At 30.8% G+C, this 25,541-nt stretch overlaps 1 protein-coding gene and 2 pseudogenes across 1 annotated transcript; 1 reads left to right on the top strand and 2 right to left on the bottom strand.

Annotated features, from left to right (window-relative positions):
* Window positions 1-10,058: 10,058 nt before the first annotated feature.
* LOC124909642 lies at window positions 10,059-12,057 on the bottom strand (annotated as a pseudogene).
* Window positions 12,058-14,393: 2,336 nt separating this feature from the next.
* LOC124909641 lies at window positions 14,394-16,048 on the bottom strand (annotated as a pseudogene).
* Window positions 16,049-19,764: 3,716 nt separating this feature from the next.
* LOC124909640 (diacylglycerol kinase 3-like) lies at window positions 19,765-20,805 on the top strand. The gene is made up of 4 exons (XM_047450303.1): window positions 19,765-19,881; window positions 19,973-20,058; window positions 20,466-20,525; window positions 20,702-20,805. Exons 1-4 carry the CDS (start codon window positions 19,765-19,767, stop codon window positions 20,742-20,744), a joined length of 306 nt encoding a protein of 101 aa, XP_047306259.1. The 3' UTR covers window positions 20,745-20,805.
* Window positions 20,806-25,541: the final 4,736 nt, after the last annotated feature.

Below are 25,541 nucleotides of genomic sequence, written 5' to 3'. Positions count from 1 at the left end.
CTTTTAGAGAAGAATGTATCAAAATTCAAGTTGATGGAGATATTTATGTGCCTTTGTCATCCCTTCCATGATTATGTTCCATAGTCATAAATTATTTCTCAAGACTTTTAAGTTGTTTAGTAAAACAGAACATGGCCATAAGAACTGCAATTATTTTTTAGAAATATGAAACCTAACTAAATAAAGTAGTGTCAAAACAATACAACAAAGTTAAAAAAATAGTAATACAATAATACTGAAATCTATTAACCAAACTACAAAAGTAATAAAAATGGTACCTTACAAGTTTAACGGACGATTTGTTCAATGTTTCGTTTTCTACAACATTGTCTATATTGTATTCCTGAACATTAAACCTGAATAAGTTCGTTATCTATACAAAAAAAATCTTTTGTATAACTAAAGCAGAAAACCTATAATTTCGGCGAAAAAATGTGTTTTTGAGTTCACGCAATAAATAGATCTAGAGTTTTGAATTTGGAGACGATTTTTAACGGAGACAGTTGAGAAGAGAGACAATTTGACGACAACGAGTGGGAAATGAATTTAGACATGTGTAAATAATAAAAATTTACACATCAATTTATAAATTTAAAATAATTATTTTGATTTATTTTTGAATAAAAAAACAAAATACTTACCCCATGGCCAAAACCTAATTAAAACAATTAATTATGCTAATTATTGTGATAATTAAAGTCTAATTAATAAAAGAAAATGATCAAAATAATAAAATAAATTATTTGGGATAAATGTTGTACTCATTTATCTTAAAATAAATTTAGAAAAAAATTAGGGATTAATAAACAATTTAAGATGAAATGAGGTACCCATTTCATCTCCCAAAGTTATTTATTTAACCATTAAATATGAAAAAAAACAATTGGTAAAATATTTGCCATGTTTATTTTAATACTTTGTTCATTTAAAAAGATTAAAAATAAAGATAAAAGGGTGAAAGAAAAATTAGTTTCAAACAAACCCTTAAGGATTTAATAAAAAAAATGTGATAAGGTGTAGCCAAAACCAAGATAATAAGCTACAGCCGAAAACTAGGTTATCAGATAAGCATTGGGATCTCATTCAATGACCCAGACGCGCCCGCATACCCCGTTGCAACCAAAGGAGCGCGCGCACAAGCTGCATGGGATTAGTTAACGCAGTCGTTATCCCTGTTAGCTAGGACGCTAACGGAACGCCCAAACGCCAACGGTGTTAGAAGGAACGCCCGAACGCGCTCAAAATGATATCGTTTTGAGTGCCACATTTGTCTTCAATGCGATGTCGGAACATATAAGATCAAAGACCCGTCTTTGATCTTCTCTTTTTGGAACTTTCTCCATATTCAGTCGTTTTGACTAATTGAAAAGGTGAAATGATCACCCTACTTCAATGATCATTTCCCCTACAAATATAGGCACAATCACTACCTATATCTTCAAGTGGAATAAAGAATAGTCAAAATGTCATTAATAGCTTTTGGCTATTCAGTCCACTTGAACCATCCAATCAACTTAAGGATGCTATAAATACTCCCCTAAGTCATTTTGCATCCAAGGAATCAAGTCTCCCAATTCAAATAAAAAAAATCATAAATCTGCCATTTAAGCTTGATGCTTTCGGATTTTTCGAATTTTCTGTTTCAAGCCTTAAAACATGGATTTGAGCATCCCAAAGCTTTCTTAAAGATCAAGGAATGTTCTTCAATCCTTGTTAAGGTTCCAATCATCCTCTAATACATATTTGCATAATTTGAAATTTTTATATTTCAAATTGCATAAGTTTGTATTTTTGTCGTTTATGGTGTTTTATGGTTGAATATTGATCATAGATTCATGTTGGTGTTTATTTCTAAACCTTAAAACTCTTAAAATGAATAATATTCTTCAGATATAATCCTCTCTAGTTATCATCAGCAATCGGTACTAGCATAACCTAAAAGCATAAAACCTAGATGCATGACTGAGATCGGAAGAATAATTAGTTAAAACTCAAACATTATACAACCGATTTTCAAAAGTCAACTTTCTAAGTAGAGACTTTTTAAAACGGGTACGGAGGATGAAGCTCGAAGTCCTTTCCCGAATATCACCAAACTACAAACTGAAAGAAAACTCTAGTCAATACGTTTATATACGTATGTCAACTTTTATTGATTTTCAAAAATTAATTGGCGACTATGTTTCAAAATAAATAATCTTGTAAATTAATTATGTTTAATTAATTTAAACTAAAGGATTTCTAAGAAAATCATATTGTGCTTTGATTTCCGTAAATCCCCGAATTATTTAAGATTTAACTCCGAAGTTAATTATTTTAATTAATTTTAAAATCTGTTAGGATTTATTTTAAAATCTTTAAAAAAAATATTTTATTTTTAAAAAAAATTCCTCAAACCGAAATTGAAATTATCGAATTTCAAACTTTTTCCATCAACTAATGCAAAGAGTTTTTTTTTTAAGTAGTTACAATATAATTTTTAATTTTATTTCTCTCATACAAAGTATGACATTGGTTTCATTACAATCTTTCTCATCACTTATACATTTTTTTTTTTTTTTTTTTTTTTTTATAGTTATATTCTGAATAATGTAATATAAATTTTAATATATAAATTTTATTTTTTAGTTTAATTTAATTGAGATATGAACTAATTTAAATTTTAAAATATTTTATAATATTGAATAAAATAATATTTAAAAAAGATATTTGTGATTATTTTTTGTTTATATTAAAAACTTATTTTTAATAAAAAAAATATATAAAAATTACAAACAAATATGAATTATACTGTATAGAGAAAAAAAATTATATATATATATATATATATATATATATATATATATATATATATATATATATATATATATATATATATTTTAAGACATTAAATAAGCAAGAGAATAAACAACACAATTTTTAATAATATATAAGGTTACATAAACTTTTCATATTTAATAGATTTAAATTAGCCAATAAATATAAATATATACATTTAAATAAGATTTAAGTATATATATATATATATAATAATAATAATATGTATTTAATATTTTAAAATTTTAATTTAATTTTAATTTAATTTTAATTTTAAGTAAAATTAATAATTTTAATTTATATATAATTGTTATTAATGATAATTTTTTATAAAAAAATAAATTATGATTTTATTTTGTAATTTTTAATAAATTTAAAATTATATATATAATTATATGTATAATACATTTGATTTTAGAATAACTATCAAGATATTAAAGTTTAAAATAAAAATATTTGAACTAATAATTTTATTTTGAAATCTTTTAATAAGATTAATAATTTTAATATATAATAAATAAATTAAAATAATTAATGATATTGAGAAAATCAAAATAACATAATATTTTGTTTACTTATTATTTTAACAAAATCATTAAGTTAAATTATTTATTTTATTAATTATGAATTATAAAAAGTAATTATTGTATACAAATTCAATTTACAAAATCTAGTTTATTTGTTAAACTCATAATGTCACAGACCATTCAAAGGGAGTGTAGATGTCAAACCCATAAGGTGCAATCCGGATCTTCTGTTACCGATTCTCGTGTTCCCCTGTTGCGGACCAATCAAATTGCATAATTATTATTATATTAATAAATCAATCTGGGTAGGAGAGGGGGGAGGGAGAATTTGGAATCCGGGTTTCATTCCGGGTTCACCCTAGACGCCGTTAACGGAATGGCCATTTAACGTACGGAATTAATATATTATTCATATGCTCCAGCGAAGATCACTTCTCTCCGGGCGCCATGTGAGAAGGAAGGGTGAGAAGCGAAAGAAGCGAAGATTTCCCCGCCCAAAAGTCATGACCTTCAAGTAAACCCCCCAACCCACCCATGAGAAGACCGTTTGCCTGTCATGGAAATACACTTACCCTTGTATGTAAAGACCAAAATTAACTTGAATTTTATATTTCCATTTATTAAATATTAATTCGATTTATTAAAAATGACATGCAGCGATGAAATCTTCGCTTCAATTACTTCATTCTTATTTTTCATTTTTTAATGAAATTTTTATTTACGGGGAGACGCTCAGGAGCGAAGAAATCTTCGCTTCAATTATTTTTATCATGACGTTCATGTAAAACCCCCTACCCTCCCATGAGAAGACTGTTTACCTCTCATGTAAGTACACTGACTCATGTATGTGAATAACAAGAATTTAATACTTCTATTTATTAAAGATTAAATAAATTTATTTGACATGACATGCAGAGAAGAAATCTTCGCTTCAATTACATATTTTTATATTTTAATGTCTTTATGAAATGTTACGAGCATACGATTTGGATTATTAAATATTAATTAAATTTATTAAAAATAATATGCAGCGAATAAATAGTCGCTTCGATTACTTCATTTATTTTTAACCTGGCGTTCATTTAAACCCCAACCCACCCATGAGAAGACAGTTTACCTATCATGTAAGTACACTTACTGAGGGAAATTACATGCAGCGAATAAATCTTCGCTTCAATTACTTATTTTTATATTTAAAATAATTTATGAATTTTTTTTACGAGGATACGATATAGAGCGAATATTTCTTCGCTTCAATTACTTATTTTTATAATTACAATTTCCCGCTACAATCTCACTCTTCATTTTCATAAGCAACTGTTCATATTCTTCTCTCTCTATCTCCCGGCGATGATCAAATATTCAACGTTGAAACCCTAGAGATTTCTTCTATTCTACAAGGATTTCTTCTGAAAATGTCAGAAAACCAAGGAAACAACATGGAAGTGGATACCTTTGACTCCCGAGAGGTCGTCTTGTCAGTTTGTAACAGCATAAACGAAAACGAAACCGCCCCCAATCCTGTATCCAACGCCAATCCCGGCAATAAACCAGAGAGGTAGGATAATCTTATTGTGTTTATACATTTTCTATTAACACCCGTTGATTCCATTTATTTAGTTGAATATTGATTTATGTTATCCCACCGAAAATAATGATTTCGAGGTTTCACTTGCTTAAATATGAAAGGAAGAGGAAGAGAAATACGAAGATGAACACGAAGACGAATACGAAGTCATCGACCGATGAATTAGTTTCCACAGTTGTTGTCGAAGCTACTGATATTGCTGCATTTACTACACATGTTGATCAGATTTTACCACCACCTCCTCCCCCAAAAAAACCAATGTTATTGCTACATCCACTACACTAGTCGATGAAGAGTTATCAGCACCACCCCCAGAAACCACTAATATTGCTCCATCTGCTACACCAGTCGATGAAGATTTACCACCATCTCCCAAAAAAACAAATAAAAATAACCCATATTATTGTTGGGTTGAAGAGAAAAATAAGGAACGAAGGTTACAAAAGGAAATGAAATTTTATTATTTTGTTGTGATTCACCAATCATCCTATTACAAGGTAAATATATAATAAAAATAAAAATCTTTTCGTTATCTTAGAATTAAATATTGTAACTTATAACCTCCCAATATTATCCTAATCAATACCATAATTAATTAAAAATATTTATTTTAATTAAAAACATTAATTTCAACACTCCCCCTTAATGTTTTTGTTGGTCATGCCTAACAAATCTCGTAAGTAGACGAATTTGTTTAAAGGAAGTGCTTTAGTGAAGATATCTGCAAGTTGATCTCCAGTCTTTACGTGTTTGATCATTACTTCTTCATCATCCACTGCTTCACGAATATAGTGATGTTTAAGGTTGATGTGTTTTGTTCGACTATGAAATACCGCATTTTTCGACATAGCAATTGCCGATTTGCTATCGCAAAAGAGAACTGTAGCCATATCTTGTTTCTCCCCCATGTCTTCTAAAATCTTCCTTAGCCAAACCACTTGTTTGGTTGCTTCATTTGTCGATACGTATTCGGCTTCGGCGGAGGAATGTGCAACTCTCTCTTGCTTTTTCGAGGCCCATGAAAAAATACCTGAACCTAGTGAATAACAATATCCGGATGTACTCTTCATGTCATCCATGCTTCCAGCCCAATCGCTATCACAGAACCCAAACAACTCAATATCTTCACTATCATTTTTTTCAAACATGAGACCATACTCCATAGTCCCTTTAATGTATCGCAACACTCTCTTTGCAACTCCAAGATGAATTTTGCTTGGTCGGTGCATAAATCGAGATAATAAACCCGTAGCATACATGATATCGGGTCTTGTAATCGTAAGGTACAACAAACTCCCAACCAGACTTCTATATTGTACCGCATCCGCATCACCACTACCATCATCTTTCACCAACTTCTCATTTACTACCAATGGAGTCATCACGGGATTACAATTCTCCATTTTAAATTTTGAATGAATGCTTTGGGCATACTTATTTTGACAAATAAATACACCTCCATCATTTTGATCAATCTCAATACCCAAGAAATAATGTAACAAACCTAAATCATTCATCTCATATTTCTTCATCATATCAGTTTTGAACTCATTAATCATGTTTTTATCATTTCCAGTAAAAATCAAGTCATCAACATAAAGAGAGACTATGAGCATACCGGATTCACCATGCTTGATGTAGAGTGTCGGCTCGCTAGGACTCCTAAAAAATCCTCTCTTAGAGAAATACTCATCGATATTTCCATACCAAGCACGAGGTGCTTGCTTCAATCCGTACAACGCTTTCTTCAACTTGTATACTTTTTCTTCTTCTCCTTCAACATTGAAGCCTTGTGGTTGTACCACATATACCTCTTCTTTCAATACTCCATTCAAGAATGCAGATTTCACATCAAGTTGATAAAGCTTCCATCCTTTGTGAGCGGCTAATGCAATCAACATCCTTATCGTTTCGTGTCTCGCAACCGGTGCAAATGTCTCATGATAGTCGATTCCAGGTTGTTGAGAATACCCTTTTGCCACCAATCTTGCCTTGCATTTTTTAACCGAACCATCAGGACTCATTTTCGTCTTGTAAATCCACTTCAACCCAATCACATCTTTTTCTTTCGGCTTCTCTACTAACTCCCAAGTTTCATTTTTTTCGATCATGTTGATTTCTTCTTCCATTGCTTTAACCCAAATCTCCTCTCGAATAGCTTGTTCAAAGCTTTCAGGTTCTACAACACAGAAATTACATCGAGCATATATGTCATTCAAATTTTTCATTTTTACCGGAGTACGGATCGGAATGGATGAACTCGCCCCGGGTTGTGTTGTCGGAGATTGTTGATGCTCACTTTCTTCATAACCACTTTCATTGACTTGTCTAGATGACTCCCTCCGATCTTCTTCAAAAACCGGTATCTGTACATCCTCAACACCTTTTTCTTTCCAATCCCATTGTTCTTTTTCATTAAAGATCACATCCCGACTTTCAATCACCTTATTTTTCTTCAAGCTAAAAAGTCGATATCCCTTCGACTTGGTGCTATAGCCAACGAATATACATTTTTCACCTTTATCTTCAAGTTTATTTCTCATTTGCATCGGGATATGAGCATAGCAAATGGATCCGAACACTTTCAAGTGATTGACTGACGGCTTTCTACCCCCGGACCATGCCTCGAATGGTGTCTTGTTTTCAACCGCCTTTGTCGGACAACGATTCAACAAATAAACTGCTGTATAGGTTGCTTCGGCCCAAAAAGTCAATGGTAATCCCTTTGCATTCATCATGGTTCTCGCCATCTCGACAATTGTTCGATTCTTCCTCTCAGCAACGCCATTTTGTTCTGGCGTATAACTCGTCGTCAATTGTCTTTCAAGACCAATATCTTCACAATATTTCTTGAACTCCTTCGAGTTGTATTCTCCTCCTCTATCACTTCTTAATCTTTTGATCACCTTACCACTTTGTCTCTCAGCCATTCTTTGAAACTTCTTGAAAACAGAAAGTGCTTCTGATTTTTGCCTCAAAAAATAGACCCAACACATTCTTGTAAAATCGTCGATAAAAGTGATAAAATATCTGTTACCTCCGTGAGAGTTTTTGGACATCGGACCACAGATATCAGTGTGAACGAGCTCCAACAATGATTTTGCTCTCCAGGCTTTCTCTTTCGGAAACGTCTCTCGATGGATTTTACCAAGAGCACATGCCTCGCAAACATCATGCTTGTCATCAATATTTGGCAACCCATATACCATAGTTTTTTGCTTAGAAATTTCAAGCTCTCAAAGTTCACATGCCCAAGCCGTTTATGCCACAACCATGACATATCTTCAACATCGGTCTTCATCGATGCACAACTTGCAGGTTTAAGATTAAGAGGAAAATTTCGATTCCTCTCCATCTTAACAACCGCAATCAACTCTCTATTATTTTTCTTGTCAAAAATTTTACAATAATCATCATCGAAGTACAATGCATGATTATTTTGCATAAGCTGCCCAACACTCAGCAAATTTTGAGCTAAATCCGGAACAAACAACACATCATGGATTAGCAATTTACCTTTCTTTGAATCTACTGCGATCGTACCTCTTCCATTTGATTTCACCACAGCACCATTACCCATTGTGATCCGAGTTGTGTCACTCTTGTCAATTTTGCAAAAAATTGACTCATCTCCGGTCATGTGATTGCTGCACCCACTATCAACATACCACTCGTTATCATTTTTTCCAATAGCCGCTTGACATGCAAAAAATGTGCTTCCATCACTTTCACAATTCCTTTTCTCCTCGGTATAATTGGCCTGCTCTCTTCTTTGATCTCGACAATCCTTTTGCATATGACCAAACCTCTTGCAATTAAAACATTGAGGTTTACCTTTATGATAACAGTCTTCTTCAACGTGACCCGATCTTTTACAATGATGACAAAATTTGTTATCATGGAAGTTTCTACCTCCCCCTCGGCCACGCCCTCGACCTCTTCCATAACTTCCACCGCCACGAGAATATTGACGTTTACTCTAGCTTTCAGTAGAATCTTCTTTTACACTCACTTTTGATTGAAAGGCGCTTTCGATGGAAGCTTCGGTATGTCGCTTCATCCGTTGTTCATGCATCTCAAGAGAACCCATCAAATCGTGAATATTGAGTGACGAGAGGTCTTTCATTTCTTCAATAATGGCCACCATATTGTCATACTTTGGAGAAAGACTTATCAAGATCTTCTCACAAACCGTTTTGTCGGTCAAGTCATCGCCAAGACACTTGATTTGATTTACAACTTCGATCACCCTTGAGAAGTACTCTTGTAGAGTTTCTTTCTCCTTCATCCTTAAATTTTGAAACTCTCGTTTGAGAGTCAGGAGCTTCACTGTCTTCATTTTATCGCTCCCTTCAAATTCCTTTTGCAATATATCCCACGCTTCCTTCGATGTATTAACCCCTATTATTCTCGGAAAAAGCTTACGAGAAATACTTTGTTGAATAATAAATAAGGCCTTCGCATCTTTCTTTTTGTTCTCCTTCAACTTTTTATCGGATGAACGATCTGATGATCCTGCGGCATCTTGATCTTCAATGTGTCCGTTCTCCACCAAATCCCACAGATCTTGTGAGACTAGGAGTGTCTTCATCATAACACTCCAATAATCATAATCTTCTCCGTCGAAAATGAGTTGCGCTCCTCGTATCGGCCAAGAATCTCCTAGCATCGCCATGGATCGATCTTGAAGCTCTGATACCACTTTGTTGGGTTGAAGAGAAAAATAAGGAACGAAGGTTACAAAAGGAAATGAAATTTTATTATTTTGTTGTGATTCACCAATCATCCTATTACAAGGTAAATATATAATAAAAATAAAAATCTTTTCGTTATCTTAGAATTAAATATTGTAACTTATAACCTCCCAATATTATCCTAATCAATACCATAATTAATTAAAAATATTTATTTTAATTAAAAACATTAATTTCAACAATTATTTCCAAGTAACCCTACATCAAACAAGCTCTTATTATAAAGGGCATCCAATTAAAAGTTGATGTTTTTATGACCAGTTTTCTGCTATCTCACATCTATCTTTTCATATATGCAAAATATTTTCATCAGCATAACATCAAATGAGTAGAAAAATGTAAAAAAGTTTGTAATCATAAATCTTCCATCTAGAGAACAATGCATAAAAAGCTTCTAAAGAAAAGACATTTTGTTTTCAAATACTTACTTCACTTCTTAATGCATCTGTTGCAGTTTCTCGTTCTGTTGGGTCAATTGAAAGAAGCTTTTCAATCAGCGGAAGAGATGATTGTGGAAAATGATTGAATGTCTCAGAAACACAACGCTTGTAAGGCTGACGTGGCTTAAACACAGTTGCATTGGGAGACCTAAACCTTTTCAATTATCATCAGAAGGAGAACCACATAGTTTGTATATCCTGTGTAATTGTTCTATCTTGGAGACATAGAGGAGTAATTGTTAACAGAAAATAGAGATATGTATAACATAAGGGAAACATTAAATGAAGAAACATAAGCCAATCCAAAAAAAAGAGTGATCAACTTTTTGCTTCAAAAGGAGCAATTTCAAAAGACCTTTTTTTTTAATTTTAAGGATGCAACCGTTCCATTTCATTGATCCACATTTTTTAAAAGGTTACAAAAAAAAGACCCTTTTGTTATTGACGTATAAAAATGATACAGTAAAAAAACATTACATAATCATCAATTAAGCAATAACCCTTGATTAGAATAATCAGTTCAGAATAAAATCTCATCAAATGAGCAGGTGAAATGTTGACAAAAACTGAAGTAGCTTTTCCAATTGGGGATCAATTAAAAGGATTTCACTTTTCAGAAACAAGAAAACAATACTCAAGCAAACAAGCAAGCAGCCAACAAGTAGAATTTATAGTTACCTCTGTATGTCCAGGCATAATAAATAGGTTTCCCAGCTAAAATACAACCATCAGCACTCCACAAGTCTGTCTATGCCTACACCATCCATAATCAGTGGCTCCAAGAAGAAACTCTTGAGCTCGATACCACAATGTAACCAGCAGACTTGTCATGGGGTTGTTGTGGTTGGGGTCTACAATAGTTGCCAACCCAAAATCGGCTATTCTAAGAATACCATCATCATCAATAATAATAAGTAAATTTGATCCTTTAATGTCTGGATGAAGCACGCGGCTATGACAATGCTCAAGTCCAGACAAACAACAGCTGCTTTAGGTAACATTTCACCTGTTGTGACATGAAATAGTGAGTCAGTCATGTCAGTCAATAAGGAAGACCAAATTTTGCATTGTATAGTGTATATAATACAAGTGAATATAATAACTTGAAAATTTAAAACAGTGAACCTGATGTCTGGGCTGGCAGCAAGACCAGCCAGCCAAATCATGCTCCATATATATATATTCGAATACCAAGTATAAACCAGAAGAGGACATTTTCGATCGACTCGTAACTAAACCATCCAACTTTATTACATTTGGATGATCCAGTGTCCGTAAAATGATAATCTCCCTACATATACATGAATCTGACGCTTTCAGGTTCAAAATTATCAAACCGAACCTTCTTCTTCAGCGCAACAATTTTCCCTGTAATGAATGGTATCTCTTGCCTTGTAGACGTTGCTGCTATATGTTGTTCCTACCCAATCTATATATATATAGCCATATATAAATAAAACCAAGATATTACAACAACTTTTCTAGCTAGCAGCACTCATCATGGAGAAACCTTGTCAATCTTCTCAAATGTGTCTACTTGTTCTCCATCAATTACTTCACCTACATGAGCAAATCGAGAGCCATGATGGCCATCCTGCAACTACTTGTTCTCCATGCTTATTATTATGCTTTGAAAGATTGCGGAGGAGTGTAGTATTAATTAGGTCTTATCTCTTCTCTTCTCACCCATTTTGCTATGAACAAATAAATTTAAAAAAAAACGCGGTACGCGTGGCGTGATGTTTAAGCAAGCGGCAAGCCAAGCGGGAATATAATTAATTAATTGAGCTGGGCTAATTATTAGGTTTAGGGTTGTTTAGTTGATTATGTTAGTTTAAGTTTTAATACAAATAAATAAACGGTAATAATAAGAAAACATATTAAGACCTTCATATAGCTCCTCTACTCTCTCTACATACAGGATGATCCATCGATCGGAAATGGTGAAAGTTTGTTCGTCTACTATGTTGAAGAACGTCAAGAAGAAATATTTAGAATTATCTACGCTATGTAGCGTTGATGTGTGCATCTTATCTTTTTCGGTCGACGGAAGAGAAGTGGAGACTTGGCCGGAATATCCTAACCAACTCAAACCTATTTTCAGGCTATACAAGGAACACCGATCCTCCAAATTACTTAATAATAATAAGACCGGAGTTGGAGTCGGAGGAGTCGGAGGAACAACCGATCAATTTCGACGACGAACAAGTCCCCGGCCCTGTTCTTGGAATAGAGATTCTATTTTATCGTTGGTTAATGGTTTGACCTCAAATTCTTTAAAGATTTTCTCCGACCAAATCGTAGCAAAGCTTCGGATCATCAATTCCAAAATGGAGTTCCTCAAATCGCAGCAGCAGCAAAGCTTCTCCAATCTTTATAATTCAGAAAATAATGCTGGTTATCAACCCTTTACTCCCGATTCGCCGCCCCCGGCGACATCTCATTTTTATTCCGAAGACATTGATTCTGATGAAATAATATCATTTCTTGATGATCTACCCATCGTGTCAGAAACTATTTACGTTCCTCATGTTGTTTCTGATGATCTTCCGTCATTGCCCTGGGCAGGGGACATTATTAATGGTGATTGGTAGATGCAGATGAATCAATATCTCAATTTTAATTCTCAAGTCCCCTCCTCCTAAAATACAGTAGGGGACATTATTAATGGTGATTGACAGATACAGACGGATCAATATCTCAATTTCAATCCTCAAGTCTCCTCCTCCTCAAATACAATAATAACAGAAGCATCATCAGACAGGCTTTTATCAACTCTTTGTTCCGATGATTACATGCAATTTGCACAGCCCGCGCAGCAATCGCAATAGCTCTCTGCATTAATGGACGAGTTCCTGCGCGAATGTTCTTAAGGCGCTCCATCCATCTCTTCCATGTTATTAACTTGAAGGAGGATCTAAGTTTGAATTTTTTTTTTCTTCTGTACGTTAATTATTGTATTATGTTTCAAGGCATTGTAATTTTTCTTCTAATCATAGTTTTGTTATTTGTATTAATATGTTGTAAACGCGTTTAACTATCAATTGCAATTGCTTTTATGTGAAATTTCTGTGTATTGTAGAGTGTTGGACTCAATTTTAATGAATGTTACTATGATATTTGTGTATTGTAGAGTATTGGACTCAATTTTAATGAATGTTATTATAATTTTGAATTGATCTAAATAAGTAGAATGTTGGATTAAAATATAAAACAACACTACAGTTTCAAATAGTCAATGCTGTTAAAATTTTCGCAAAAAATAATATTTTGAACTCTTACATTGAGAGAAGATCTAGGCACTTTGAATTTGAACAATGTAGTTTTATAGAAATTTTCTTATTTTATTTGAATTTAAAATGTGAGAATTGGAGTAACAATACAAAATAGGTGATAATATATAAATATTACAATAATATTAATATTTTGAATAAATATTTAGTGTTAAAACAAAACAAAACAAAATTAAATTATTATTTTAAAAATAAGTTAAATTTAACCTCAAATAAAATTCTAAAATACATACATTAACAAAAACTAAAAAATAATCAAAATATGATATAAATAATTATTTATTTTCTGTAGAGTCAGGTCACTAGTTTAAATAATTAACTGATATATGGTTATGTAGAGAGGGTACTCTTTCAAGAATAATCTGTCGATAAAAAAATAAAATTAAATAAAGATGTCCAACATATTCATAATAATAATAATGCAGACATCAATGAATGAAAAATCTAAAGAAATAGTTTTAGGTTTGTTTTGAAGAAGATTCATCTAACTATTGAGCTAGAAAGGTAAGATGGTAAAAAATGAATGAGATTCAGGATTCTGTCTTTTTGAACACAATAACAGTTTTTTAAATGACCCTGTCTTATTTATTATAAAATATTTTTATCACTTCAAAGTGAGTTTGAGTTAAACTTCTTATTTCATATAATATTAAATTTTCAGTTCTAAAATTAAGACTAAAAAACTGCCTTATATCATTTGCTTGCTTGCTGCTCTCAATCAAAAGTAGTAGATGCAATAGAAAACTTTTAAAATTGAGATCATATTTGATCAGCATCATTGTCCAGTAGTTGCATTTATTTCTAGCAAAAATGAAAAAAAAAAAAAAAAAAAAAAAACAGCAAACTCTACTTCCAAATGAATAAATAATAGAATGACACTCAATATTTTTCCATAACAATGTTGTCATTACAAATGAAAAAGAGAGATAATTTTACAATATCTATCAGAGTTGTACTATTTTGATTTCCTAAACTCAAACCTGATTGAAAAACAAGCTATCATGGGTATGTTATGCCAAGTCTCTTAGTACACTCATCTCTGCCAAGTCTAGAACAAAATTTGATGTTATGCGACACAAATATTCTACCATCATTAGCTTTAACCATTACCAGCTAACCTCTCTAATCCTACCCAAATAAGCTTATCAGGCATATGAAGAAAAACAGCACTTGCATAAATCAATTCATATGCTGTTCCAACTCCAAATTTACTGAAATCCATGTCCTCTCCCTTGACAATTAAGGGTCGTTTCTTCAGTGAACCATGTGAAGGAAGTTCATACCTAAATGCAGCCATTAGAGAGAGCTCGTCTCGTTCTAAACAATGGAAGTGCTGCGCTTCTAGGTAGCTGATAAAATTCACGCCTACTCACTCGAAGTGTACAACATCCAATCTCGAGAACACGAGAATTTGGATTGAATCAGCTAGGAATTCAAAAACATCACGTCCACCTGCCCATGGCTCACCATAGTTGCTTGCTATGATGCTCTTCTACAAGAAGCTCTCCTGGGCAAGGGAGAAGTGTGTGTGTGATTCTCAAATTGGTCTCCTCCTTCATAGTGGGATATGCCTTTGAACCTGAATATCAATAATCAATCATAATGAGAAACAAAGAAAAGAAAGAAAGAAAAAAAGTCCACCCAATATCTCATTACCTATAAGGAATATGAGCTCGCTTTCTTCTAAGAGCTGCAACGACATCTCCTAGAGCCGAAAGGGAAAGATTTATGGCTCTCCCTTCATCAAGTGTTTGACCAGTGGCTCTAGTTTCCAAAACCCGTTCACTTCCTCCTATTTGCTTACTTCTTCTTCCTTTCCTATTGAGGCATCTCCACGTCGAGATATAGTGATCCTCGTTAAACTAGATATATGAATTATGTATTGTACTCACGGATATGTCTTGTTGCGATAAAATATTGTCCCTAAATTTCAAGACAACATAACGGGTAGTAACCAACCTGTTAAGATTGTCTAAATAATATTTATATACTTTGGATAGTATGTCTTCACAATTCAACTTTTATGTGTTGTCTTTACTATTAAAAAAATTGCCACAAACAACCTTCAGTCACACTTCACCCACATTCGATAAGAGTCTTGTTTCAACCATTGTAGACTAACATGATAATTGCAAGCATAATTTCTAATTACAATCTTAATGTCTTTTATTTTCAAAAAATATCACAACCATAAATCTTGTCCAATCATTAACCGACTTGGAGTTGTAATGTAACATCATACTAGATCGTCAATAGGGCCGACCATAAGGATTAGGAGTCTAACGCAAATTTAAATTTTGTGGCTCCTAAAATTGTAGTTAATTTTTTTTTTTAATTTAAATTTTGTTTATAATTAATAGTTATAAAGTTTATAATTAAAAAAAATATATATCTGAATTAAATATATAACAACAATCATTTTCTTCATTTACTCAAGATTACTAAAAGGTTATTCAAATACTTCATCTCCTACTCTTACACTATCATTTTCTTTATTTCCATCTTGACACAAAAGTAGAAAATTTTGGATTTTTTTTGCATTGAACAATTTAAAATTGAACCCACTAATGATTATGTCATTGTCTCGTATCGTATCTTGATATTTTTTTTGTAGAAGCACCCGACTCATATTTTCAAAACCTTATTCGATCTTTATAATTTATACTTTTCTTCGTTATTTAAACCTAAAATATTTAAACTAATTTATAAATTCTAAAGTTAATAATAAATTAATGCATTACTTAAGATTATTTAACTATATTTAAACTTCTAAAAAAGAAAAAAAAAATAGCTAGTGATAGGGTTAGGTGATATATTTTTCGTAATTTTAAAGCCTGATTTGATAATATTGGTAATATATGGTCTGATGTCTCTATAATAAGAAAAATATAATGATAGGTATTTTAAAATGGTAAACGATTAGGAAGATAAATATAAGAATAAGAAAAAATTGAATAAATAAGTGTGTTAATAATATCATTACCTCAAAGATAGTGATTACGATATTTGTAAACTTGAAGATTGATAAAAGTGAGAAAAATTAAAATATACGAAAGATGTGGGCTGACAATATTAACATAAAAAAAAGACAACTTTTAGGCTTAAAAATTTATTAGGTTATAAACTTAGAATATAAATAGAGAATGAAGACTGCAATAATAGGGTTTAGGGTTATAAAATTACTAGTACAATATTAGGTTAAAAAAAGGGGTGGTATAATAGAAAATAACGTGAAATATAGTTAATTAATTATATAATTAATATTTATATAATATAAAATGAGATATAAATGGTTAATATATTATAATATGGGAATGAGATAAAAATGTATAATATATATATATTTAATAGGAAAAGAGAAAAAAAATATAAAATATAATTAATAATACTATTATATATATTGAAAAATGGGGATCGTCCATGTATTTTTATGAGATAGGACATTGTCATCAAAAACTATATAATCACTATCAATATCATCATCACATATGTACCACCGAATCACTCTCATCTACACATTTTGACAACTCATTTGAGTTACTTTACTATCTTTTCCATTATAATGAAAAGAGGTTTTCACCACTTTTTCATATGGAATTTCACTTCCACCTTGAATTTCACCGAATGGATTTTCTCTTCCACCTTTATCTTCATTTTCACCAATCTTTTCTTCTCAAACTTTAATATATTCATCAATACCCTTTTTTCATTAACATAATATTCATTTTCGCCGATCTCTTCTTCTTCAACATCTTCATCAATTTTATGTTGATTCTCTCCAGTACCCTTTCTTTTAATAACAAAATTTCCTCTTCCGTTTCAACTTCAATCGCTTCTTCAACATTAGTTCAAATTCTTTTATATCTTCTTCAAAATCTTTAGACATTTTATTTTTTAAATTTTCTTCTACCACCATTTCAACTTCAACATCAACCTCTTCTTCAACTTTAAATTTTTATCTTCAAATTTTGCCTCTTATTTATTCTCCTTCACCACAATATTAAAAAAATTAAACTTGTATAGGTATCATGTTTAATACAAGTTAGTCTAACTTGGTTCATAGCATTATCAAGGTTAAGGTAAATAGTAACATCTAGATAACTCTTAAAAAGTTTTGTAACCTCTAACACGTCATAATTAATATTGAAGGATTTAAATCATCGCCACCCCCACATTACCAAACCTTAAAAAGAGACCGAGTTTTGTAGTTCAATGATTAAACAAATTCCATCAAATCTCAAATGCATAATTGATCCGTATCTCTAAAGACCATCAAATTTTAATGGACATTATATATGAATTTCACAAATTTGTACAAATTCAAGTGTGATGTTTGAGAAATTTTACTAAAAAATTATTTTAAAAAAAATACAAATTAATTGTATGTAATTTTGAGAAAGATTTTCTAGACTTAATAGGGGTATTAAGGGCCTTCATTTTTTTTCTTGACAAGATGTTTCCTTAAATTCTTCATTAGAACCTGATGAAACATTATTTAATTAATATGATTTTTCATTAAAAATAACCTTATACTAAACAAAATAAATTCAAATAGTTTGTTTCATTATTAAAAATAATTTTATAATAAAATAAATCATATACTTAGTGTACTGTAGTTTGATATATCTCATATCTTATTATTGAGGGGATTCAAAATATTATAGACATCTTTAACTTAACTTAGTTTATATTTATTTAACATTGAATGACAATTCTAACTAAATTGTTATTTCAATTTAAAAAAACAAAAACAAAAACCTAATTTTCATTTAAATTTTAAAAACCCTAAATTTATTTAAAGAACAAATAACCATAATCGAATTTCTTGTAAAACTTAAAAAAAAAAAAACATAATTTCAGTATCAAAAGAACATACAACTTTTATTTAAATTAAAAAACTAAAATGAATTGAAAAATAAAAATCATAATTTGAATTTTATACACTAAAATATTAAATTAACCATTTAAGTATATCGGGATAGAAAAGTTGAGATGTTAATACAAACTATGAATGAACGACGAGGGAGGATGACCGGAGAATTGCGAACTGAATGATGTGTGCGAACAGCGGTGATGATGGAAAGCGCGCGGATAACTAATTCATATTACCATGTTATTTTTCTAATATATATATATATATATATTAACTTTTAAAAATATATAATGTTATTATTGACATGTATTTTTTTTATTATTATTTATAAATAACACATATATAAGTTAACGATGTTTGAAATCGTAACTTTGTTTTATATAACTTTAACAATAAGGAGTTCCAAATTATAAAGTTTAAAAGAAAATTTTAGAAATCCGAATTGAGGAGTTCCAAATTGATAATTCGGACATATATATAACTTATAAGAAACTATTAGGGAAACGAGATTGTCACGAAAGCAATGCCACGAATTTATGTGGCACGCCACATTGTCTCCTTTTTTCTCCGCCTATTCAAATTCTTCTTTTTCCTCGATTTTCAAATTTTCCGAAACAGTTCTTCTCTTTGTCTCTTCTTTAACTTGTCGAGAAACCCTAGTTCATTGTTCTCTTCGTCTCTTTTTCAGCTTGTAGAGAAACCTTATTTCACCGTTCTTTTCGTCTATTCTTCTTCCATAAAACCCTAGTTCACCATTATTTTGTCTTCTCGCTTTTATTGTCGGAGAGAGTTATACTCATTCGAAAATGGTAAGCCTTCAACATTATTAGTCATTTGCCATTCAATCTCGTTTTTTTTATCTCAAACATAACAACACTACAACAAAATATATTTACGGCGACCCTTATATGCCAACGCATATTAAGCGTTGCTAAAAATGAAAAGAAACAAAACTTTTGCCCACCCTTGAACATACAACAACCTTTATTAATTTTTTATATAAATATTTGTTGATAACTTCGTCCTTTAACTATTCTAAATTTTAATATTTTTATTTTTTATTTTATAAATATTTTATTTCACTATTTTAATTTTTAATTAAATTTGACTTATAAATTTTTTAACAATAAATTTAATTATTAATTTTATTAACATTAAAATTTAATTATTAAATTTTTATAACATAATTATCAAATTTCATTATTAGTATTTTTATTAATATCTGTACTTTAATTAATTATTATTTAAATTTAATTAATTTAAAAGTAAAAAATAATATAAATTAATATTATATTAAATTTAAGACTTATATATTTTTATAATTAGAAACCCATTATCCAATTTATTTTCTCTCTCACAACTTAATCACACTCCATTCCACACTCCATTGCTAAGACGCATTCTTGTCTACAAACCTAGCGGGTAACCTAGAAACAAAGGTCTTCACAGAGAGAGAAAGAGTGGGAGAAGAAATGCCTGTACATTATAAAAACTTTGGAAATTTGCAGGTTGCAGGAGGTAATAGTGCAGTGGGTTGGGTTTTGGGACTTCTCGGTACAGGCAATGACCTTTCAAGAACTTTCGGTTGGGTAATTCACTTTTTAAATCCTCTACCTGTTTTAAGTTTTTAACATTTATACTATCATTTTCTTGAACAATCTTTCAATTTGTCTTAACTAGGGTGGTTCAATCCTTATTTATTGGAATTTCGTAGTCAAGAAGACTCTCGACAATGCCTGCACAGGCAAACTCTGTCGTTTGAACAGGCAAGTCTCTCATATAAACATAGGAAAGAACAATAGATATGAAATTAGTTATAGAAGCTTCCCAGCTAACTAATATGATTGCATGTTAAAGCATAAATAAGTATTGATCAAAATGGGGTGGTAGAAGTATGTTCTTCTGCGTTTGCATTTTTTTCGTCTTATTCTTTATACATAGAAGATATTTATTGGCCAAACATTTAGTCCTTCCTCTTATGTTCTTAATAGGTTGTTGGAACTCCCAATTACATATGCCCTGAACTGCTTGCTAATATTTTTTACGGTTGATGTATGAATGAGAAACCTCTTTGTATATGTTTTTTCTTGATCGATGGTAAATTTCAGTTTTTGCTATTGCCCTCTGAGATAGTCTTTGGGTGAACTTCACTAAATCTACTTTATTTTTGTAGTTGGAAACTTTCGATGTCAATGCCTGATGAGAAGCTTGTGGATCCACCTTATTCTCTTAAGTAAGTTGAAAAGTAAGTTGAAGAATATTCATTGGATCAGGTTGATATAATTAGTTCTTATTAAAAGAATGTACAAGAAGTTTGGTATTATCATTGGATTAGGGTGATATAATTTTTTTTATCTACATAACTTTTTTCCTTTTCTTAGATATATGACTTAAATATTTTTGTTGCAGATTAGAACAAATTCTATTGCATCAAACCCTTTGGATACTATGAACATCACAGTTGTAAGTGTAATATTTATAAATTTACTTTTAATTTGTTAATATTTGCCGGTAAGTGTAATATTTATAAATTTACTTTTAATTTGTTAATATTTGCCGGTTATTAATGATTCATTTTTTGTTTATCATATCTCCATTAATGTTTAATGATTTTGTTGGTGAGCAGCTTTCCGATAGAAATAGTGATCATCACAAACATGTTCTTTACAAACATAGCCTCTGAGTTCAAACGGAAATCTAATGTTTTTTTTATTTGAACATTAGAACATTAAAAAAACTTGTAATATATAATTAATATTTATTTATTTGACTATGATATTATTTTATGAGAAAATATTGTTTAGAAAATTTATGTTTCTTTTTTATTATTTAAATTGTCAATAATGAATAAGAAATGATTTTTTAAATATTTTTAATGATTATTTAATTTAAAACAAAAATACAAACAAATTAAAAAGTAAAATTGTTAAAAATTAATTGGGGTTTTGGCGACGCTTAAATTAATATTACCGACGCTTAAATAAGCGTTGTTATAACTTCTGCCGACCCTGCTTATGGCGACGCAAAAATAAGGGTCGGTGATGTTTTTGGCGACGCTTTTAAGGGTTGGCAGAAGTCTTTTTAAGGGTCGCCAGAAGTCTTTTTTGTTGTAGTGCAAGTTCTATTCTTTTACTTATAAGGATATCATTTCTGGAACTGCATCCAACACGTTTGTCGAAAACTTTGAAAGGTAAGTTATTTCTAATTTTATACTATTTTGCTTCTGTTGTCGAAATAATATTCGTATTTCTAGGTTTTTAGTTTTGTAGTTGTAAGTTAAATGTATTTAAACCAAGATTTAGACCATTATATTTTAAAATTTATTTTTAATCTATTATGTGTTGAAAAATGTTTAGCGCTGAACTAAACCATGTTCAGTGCTTCAACACTTTTTTTAAATTCGCATTTTTATCTTTTCTTCATCAATGTGACATACAAATAATTCCAAATAATTTAAAATATTACATTTCCAAAGAAGATAAAATGAGAGGATAAATATTTGACAGCTCTGACCCTAGTAATCCACTAAATTTCTCTAAAATCTTAACGTTCCATTGCCAAATAATCTCCTTTTGGCACAAATGTATAGAGATTTGACAAAAATGTATGTTATTATTTATACAAAAATAAGTTTTAGTTTAATAGTCCTATCTATAGTTATATTTTTTTAAGGAACATGGTCTTCTACTGCACTCACATTAAAATTCAGTTTTTTTTAACATAAAAACAAAGTTAAACATGACCTTTAGACAAGGAAATTGAATTTTTTAATATAAAAACAACGTTGAACATGACATTATACCACGCTGAACATTGCATTATACCACGCTGAACAGTGTTTTATATCGCGCTGAACATGGCCTTACACTACGTTGAACATAACTTTTATACATGAAAATTCAAGTTTTTTAACATAAAAATAACGTTGAATATGGACTTATAATGCGCTGAGCATGACTTTCATACATTAAATTCAAGTTTTTAACATAAAAACAGTGTTGAACATGGCTTGATTCCGCGCTGAACATGGCCTGAGACCGCGTTGAACATGACATTATACCATGATGAACATGACCTTATACCCCACTGAACATTGCCTTATATCGCACTGAACTTGACTTTCATATATAAAAATTCAAGTTTTTTTAACATAAAAACAACGTTGAACATGGCCCTATACTGTGTTGAATATGACCTTATACCACGCTGGACATGACATTATACCGCGCTGAACATGACTTTCATACATGAAAAAATAAGTTTTATTAACATTAAAATAACTCTGAACATGGCTTTATACCACGCTGAACATTGCATTATACCGCGCTAGTTTTTTTAACATAAAAACAACGTTGAACATGGCATTATAACGTGTGAAACATGGTCTTATAACGCGTTAAACATGACTTTATACCACATTGAACATGGCCTTATACCGCACTGAACATGGTTTATAATGCGCTGAACATGGCTTTATAATGCACTAAACATTAATTTTATACATAAAAATTTAAGTTTTATTGAACATAAAAATAACGCTGAAGTCTTATACTGCGCTAAACATGACATTATACCGTTCTGAACATTGTCTTATAACACATTGAACATGACATTATACCGCGCTAAACATGACATTATACATAAAAATTCAAGTTTTTTTAACATAAAAGCAACGTTGAACATGGTCTTATAACGCAATGAACATGGTCTTATATTGTGTTGAACATGCCTTTCATACATGAAAATTCAAGTTTATTTTACGTAAAAATAACGTTAAACATGGCCTTATACCGTAGAGAACATGGTCTTTATACCGCGCTGATTATGTCTTTAGACATGAAAATACAAGTTTTTTTAACATAAAAACAGAATTGAACATGGCTCATTTCAATAATTCTAAATGTTTTCAATTCATACATACACACAAGTTCAATATTCTAGTATGTTATAATTTATAAAACAGTAATCACAAGATCTTTATACTATTCACAATATCTTTACACTATTCACAAAATGTAAGTTGCAATATTCTTAAATTAACATTCTTAAAAAACTCTCAAATCTTTATAATGTTTTATGTTAAAAATATATAATATATGAGTTTATATTTATTAGTCTTTGTATTATAATAAGTTCAAGTTAGGAAGCTCATAGATAAACTCAACAGTTAGGAAGCTCATAGATAAACTCAACAGTTAGGAAGCTGAAAGGTTTGTGTCTAACGGCTAATTTTTAATTGCCTATTAATAGTCAATTATGTGTAAATACAATGATAACATCTTTTGCTATAATAATACAAAGATCTTTCTATATTCTCTTCTCTACAATCTTTCTATATTCTCTTTTCTACATGGTATCAGAGCACGGTTAATCCGACTCAATCTAATCTTTTGAATTTCCGGCCTGAGATCTTCTATTTTTATCAAGCCCAAGTGACTCTCTAAATCTTTTTCTTTCATCTTTCTTTATTGGATTGGATAGGAACAACAATATAATCTCTCGAGACCCTAATTCTTTTCATCACTGCTTCATTTATTATTCTTAGATTATTTCTTCTATTTTCTCCAAGCCATAGTGGCTATCTGAATCTTTTTCTCTTTTTCATCGATTTGGAGAGGACCAGCAATGGCCACCGGAAATGGTCAAAGAGGATTTCTCGCCCATGAAAATAGAAAAGGTAGTATAGTGAGAGACTAGAATCTAGTTGAATCAAATGAAGATAAGGCCTCTAACGTCTTTAAGGTGGAGAGTTCCTCAGATTGGGCTCTCCCTTCAAATAAGCAGACCCAAGCTAAAGGGAATACTCCAAAGCCTAATCATAATAAAATACATGGTGTGGATCCAGACAACTTAAAACTCTTTCTCCAATTCTCTGAGTTCATGAAAACCCGACAAGAGAAGCCCACTAATCAAGTGGATCAAGGTATTTCTGCGCATTCTTCTAATCTCAATTCCTCTTCAAACTATTAGATTGTTGATTCTGGCGCCACAGATCACATGCCTAAAAATAAAGAATTTTTTGAAAATTTAAATTTGAAAAAACTCAATCAAAATGTTAAAGTAGCTAATGATTCTAGTATTCCCATTCATAGAATTGGATCAATTAAACCTTTCTCAAAACAACTTGATAATGTAATGTATGTTCCTGAATTATCACCAAATCTAATCTCGGTTAGTAAAATCACAAAGGACCTTAATTGTTTAGTTATTTTTTCCGACGTTGATGTTGTTTTTCAAGAAAAGTCGACCGAGATTATGATTGGTAAAAGAAGACTTGAAAATAACTTTTACATTATTAAACTTTCTAGTTATGCTTTACATTCCAAGAATGATTCTAATTTTCTATGGCATCGTCGTTTAGGACATTCATCAAAGCATGTTCTTAGAAAATTATTTCAATCGAAGTTTGATTTTTAGATTGTGATGTATGTCATTTTTCTAAACAAGCTAGACTTTCATTTCACAATTCAAATAGTTTATCTAAAGCTCCTTTTGAGTTAATTCATTCTTATGTTTGGGATCCAGCACCTACTACTTCTTATAATAATTTTAAATATTATGTTTCATTCATAGATAATTTTTTAAGAGCCACTTGGATTTTTTTACTACATGATAAATCAGAAGTATCTTCAAATTTTTTAGAGTTTGTTTCTTTTATTGAAAACCAATTTTAAATCCAGTATTCCATGAGCGCACCAAGCACATTGAAGTTGATTGTCACTTTGTTCGTGAGAAAGTTCAATCTGGTGAGATTGAAACCCCCTTTGTACCTAAAAAACATCAACTTGCTGATATTTTCACGAAGGCTCTAGATAAAAAAAACTTTGATAGCATCATCGATAAGTTAGGAATAATCAGTCTCTTTACTCCTGACTTGAAGGGGAGTGTTAAAAATATGTAATATATGAGTATATATTTATTAGTCTTTGTATTATAATAAGTTAGGAAACTCACAGATAAACTCAACAGTTATGAAGCTGAAAGGTTTGTGTCAAACGGCTAATTCTTAATTGCCTATTAATAGTCAATTATGTATAAATACAATGATAACATCTTTTGCTACAATAATACAATGATATTTCTATATTCTCTTTTCTACAATATTTCTATATTCTATTTTTTACACTTTACAATGTTCACAAATAAACATCAGAATCTTCTATATATGCAATGGGGTTAGTAGGAATTCACGTCTATTTATGCATTCATTGTCGACCCTATCTACGAAAGTTGTGATGACAGGAGAATC

Source organism: Impatiens glandulifera, chromosome 7, assembly GCF_907164915.1.
Source record: "Impatiens glandulifera chromosome 7, dImpGla2.1, whole genome shotgun sequence".
Lineage (NCBI taxonomy): Eukaryota > Viridiplantae > Streptophyta > Magnoliopsida > Ericales > Balsaminaceae > Impatiens > Impatiens glandulifera.
This window is presented reverse-complemented; position numbering and strand designations above follow the sequence as displayed.

Bases quoted from the DNA above. Each gene is read 5' to 3' on its own strand.
- LOC124909640 (XM_047450303.1), top strand. From the start codon at position 19,765: ATGCCTGTACATTATAAAAACTTTGGAAATTTGCAGGTTGCAGGAGGT. The intron at 19,882-19,972 runs GTAATTCACTTT...TGTCTTAACTAG, and splicing joins TTTCAAGAACTTTCGGTTGG to GGTGGTTCAATCCTTATTTA. The intron at 20,526-20,701 runs GTAAGTTGAAAA...TTTTTGTTGCAG, and splicing joins GATCCACCTTATTCTCTTAA to ATTAGAACAAATTCTATTGC.